The 3,667-nt window shown below is 59.9% G+C and overlaps 1 protein-coding gene across 2 annotated transcripts in view; it reads left to right on the top strand.

The window, feature by feature from the left end:
- The first annotated feature begins 224 nt into the window (after positions 1–224).
- Positions 225–3,667, top strand: part of LOC109375839 (twinfilin-2) — a 17,768-nt gene continuing 14,325 nt past the window's right edge. The window contains exon 1 of one of the 2 annotated variants that reach the window (XM_019631352.1): positions 225–1,886. In XM_019631352.1, coding sequence (XP_019486897.1) covers positions 1,292–1,886 — 595 coding nt within the window. In that variant the 5' untranslated portion in view covers positions 225–1,291. The remainder of the gene's footprint in view (positions 1,887–3,667) is intronic. The other variant, XM_019631351.1, reaches the window with a different exon arrangement.

Here is a 3,667-nt window from a genome sequence, read left to right as displayed (position 1 = left end):
ACACTCACTACCATGTGACCCTGATCAAATCACTTCACCTCTCGGAACCTCAAATGCTTCATCTGTAAGATGGAGACAATAACGCCTACCTCGCAGGGCCGTCATGAGGATGAAATAAATGCGCCCCGCACCCAGTACATGTGCAACACAGACTCTAATGGTTCATTCACACATTTATTGGGCGAATATTACTGACCACCTACCGATGCTGGGCACTGTTCTAGGTGCTGGGGACACAGCAGGGCAAACACTTCACTCCTGGGGATAGAAAATTACCAAATAAGCAGGTAAATACAAGTATCAGGTGGTGACAGAAACAAAGGGAATGATGCAGGGAGGGGTCAGCCAGGCAGCAGGGGAGGCTGTGTGATTAAGGCAGTCACAGTTCATCCAGGGATGCACATTTTTACGGGGAATAGACCCTTATTATTTTTCATTCATCTGTTTTCTTGGCTAATTCCTGTTTCCAAGAAGTCAAGGGTCTTACAGTTCTGTGGAACTGCCCAGTGCCTGTGACGGTGGCCAGGTCTGACTACTGATGGAACCAGTGGCTCCACGTGGCTGGCCCCATCTGGGTTGTGGCAGGGCTCAGAGTTGGGGGTGGGGAACGTATTCTATGAGCTGTTCTTCCGAGGTCAGCCTGCAGGGCCGCACAGGGTTTTTATGTTCCACCGTGAGTGCCAGGGTGGACATGGTGAGCAAACTACATGGAAAGATGAACAAGAAAATGCTTCCATTCTGTGCGTGCTGGGCATTCAGGAGAGGAGGTCCCAGGGTCTGGGGCCCACAGTGCTGCCTGATCAGGGCTCAGGAGTGTAGGACAGAGCAAGGAGTCCAAGCCAGGGCCTGATACCAGGCAGGCCACATGCTCCCTCATCAACTCTCAGTAACCCCAAATCCAAAAGGCGCCTCCTTCCCAATTTTCCCAGCCAGTCCTGTACAGGGTGGAGGTCCTGTATTCATCATCCCTGACTCATTCGAGTGGTCTGGAAGCAGCATTACGTGGATCGGTGAAGCAGGGAGTAGCTGATGTCAGAGAACGGCCAGGCTGCTGGGTGTGGACCCAGCTCCTTAGGAGCCGGGAAGTGCCCGAGACTCACCAAGCTCGGGCCCTCCTTCAACCTCTGGGCCTTTGCACATGCAGTTCCCTCTTCTCAGAAAACTGTTCCCTGCACTCTGCCAGGCTGACCTCCAGTCTCCACTCAAATTCCGCCTCCTCCTAGCGGCCCCTCACACTCTCTGCTGGCTGGCTGCCTGGTAGGTCAGTCTGGATTCGGGCGGGGCGGCTTCGATGGTTTCCCGTGTCCCGCAAGAGGCGCTCGGGAAACGTCCTGGGGCCAGGGATACCGCACAAACACACGCACGCCCATCCACACGCAGAACCCTTTTGGGGCCACGAAGGGGGGCTCCGCGCGGATCCCACCCACCCTGCTTGCAAACCCACCTGGCAGGGGGCGTGCACACACACGGACCCGCCCCAGCCACAGACCACTCGGATCCGGGCACACAGACACGCAGGAGCGGTCGCCCACGCACGCTTGGCCACACGCAGGCCCCCTTCTCAGTCACACACAGAGACACGCGCAGGCGCATGGACACGACAGCCAGTTCCCGTCCAGACGCCCACCCGGAACACGGCGCACACTGCGCGCAGGCGCGGCCCCGAGTCCCCGCCCCGCTCCCGGCCGCGCCCGTGGGGGCGGGGCGCCCGTGGGGCGGGTCCTGCGACACCGCCCGGGAAGCTGCGCGCGGCTGGGCGGCCCCCGCCACATCCTCCTCCTCTTCCAGGTCCCAGCCAGCGGAGCCGGGCCAGGGCCGAGCCGAGGGCTCCGAGGGCGCGGGCGGAGCGGGGCGCGGAGCCATGGCGCACCAGACGGGCATCCACGGTGAGGGCGGATGGAGGGCGGGCAGGGGGCAGAGGGTCTCCGCCCGCGGCTGCGCCCCCTCCCCAGCTCGGCCCCTGTCTCCTCCCCGGCACCAGCCCGCAGGAGCTTCCTCTTCTCTTTTTGCAGCTGCAGATCGCCTGGGGTGGGCACATCTGGGTGGGGGGCGGACTTACTGTGCATAGTCGGGAATAGATGTACCTATACGTACACAGCTGGGGCGGAAGTATCTGTGTGCCCATCTGGGGTGGATGCGCCTGTGTGACCATCTATGGATTTTTGTACCTTCTAGGGGTGGGTGTATCCGGATGCGCACATCTGGGGGAATGTGCACGCATGTGCACTTGTCTGCACAATCCCGTGTGTGCTCATCTCGGTACGCACGCACTAGTAGCTGATTGAATGGACACAGTAACATGGAACCATCTTTAGACATCAGTGTTTCGTGACTGTCACACGTCTGTGGGTGTCTGTGTGTGTGCACAATTTGGGTGCATCTCAGTGTGCATATGTTACCATGGATGCATGTACCGGATGTGTATGTCTTGTATGGGTTTGTGTCTGTTTGAGGAGGGGGTCCTGACCTTTGGCTCCTCCCAGGACCCTCACACACTCATGCAAGCTAGGCTGGAGGAAACCTGGGATAGGGCCCCCAAAGTGGAATGGGGAGAGTTGCCAGCCTGACCTTGACCTCAGATCTCCCTCCCATCTTCCACTCTGATCTTCTAAGCCTGTCTCAGCCAGGGTAGGATGGTTCTAGCTCCAGGCTGGGGACAGAGAAGAGGATCAAATATGGGGTTTGGGGGACGGTCCTGGCCCTAAAGACTCCAGGCCAGCTCCCCACACCCCAAGCTTCTCTAATCCAGAGCACCACCCCCCTTCTCCCAAGGGCCCCGATTTCCTCCTTAGATAGGCTGGGAGAGAAGAAGTGGCCAGAAGCCAGATGTCCTGACCCTACCTGGGCCTCAGTGTCCCCCTCCACTGGCCTGGGAGGGCTGCCTGGCCTGTGCAGAAGGCCCAGGCCACTTGCCCAGAGCCTGGTGGTTTGGCCATCAGCCATTCCTCACACCACACCAGGATCCCCACCCTGGGCCACCGCCATCGACCGCCCTGACCACCTGGATCTCAGCTTGTGGTTGTGGACACTTGGTGGCTAGACAGCCCTGAGAGGGTTTCCCTGGCCCCACCCCGCCAGGACCAGCAAGACGTGGGCCTGTGTTGGGGCAGCCTCCAGCCAGGTGGGCCGGCCTCTCTCCAAGAGGAGCTGGAGAGGCTGTTTCATGACTCAGCCCCACAGGAGGGAACAGTCACCCGCAGGACCTGCCTCTTCCTTCCCCTTTGTCTGGTCATTGCTGCTGCCTCCAGCTGCGAGGGGATCAGAAGTTAGGGCTCCTCCTCCGTGCTCCAGGCCCACAGGTCCAGTGGTCAGGCATCTGCTTCACTGTCACTTCCCATATGGTGAGACAGGTCTGCCTAGGGGACCATCGGAGACTAGGCCACCGCAGCCCTCCTCCTGTCTCTAAGCAGCCCACTCCTCATTTCTGGCCTGGGGAGGTGGGAAGAGAGACTGCCCTGGACGCCCAGGTGCCAGTCCTGTCCTGGCCATAGGTGTGAATCTGCTGACCTCAGAGCAGGGCAGGGGAGGGACCTGTAACCGAACCTCACAGGGTGGGGGGCGGGGTAGGCAAAGCAGCGGGGGACATGAATCTTTGATGATAGAAGCTCAGGTGTCCCAGACCTGGCCTCTGGATTATTGATGGTGGCTGAGGAGGCATTGGGTGGTG

The sequence above is a fragment of the Hipposideros armiger genome, unplaced genomic scaffold (genome assembly GCF_001890085.2).
Source record: "Hipposideros armiger isolate ML-2016 unplaced genomic scaffold, ASM189008v1 scaffold_990, whole genome shotgun sequence".
Lineage (NCBI taxonomy): Eukaryota > Metazoa > Chordata > Mammalia > Chiroptera > Hipposideridae > Hipposideros > Hipposideros armiger.
Note: the sequence above shows the minus strand (reverse complement) of the source record. Positions and strands in the feature narration are given on the sequence as shown.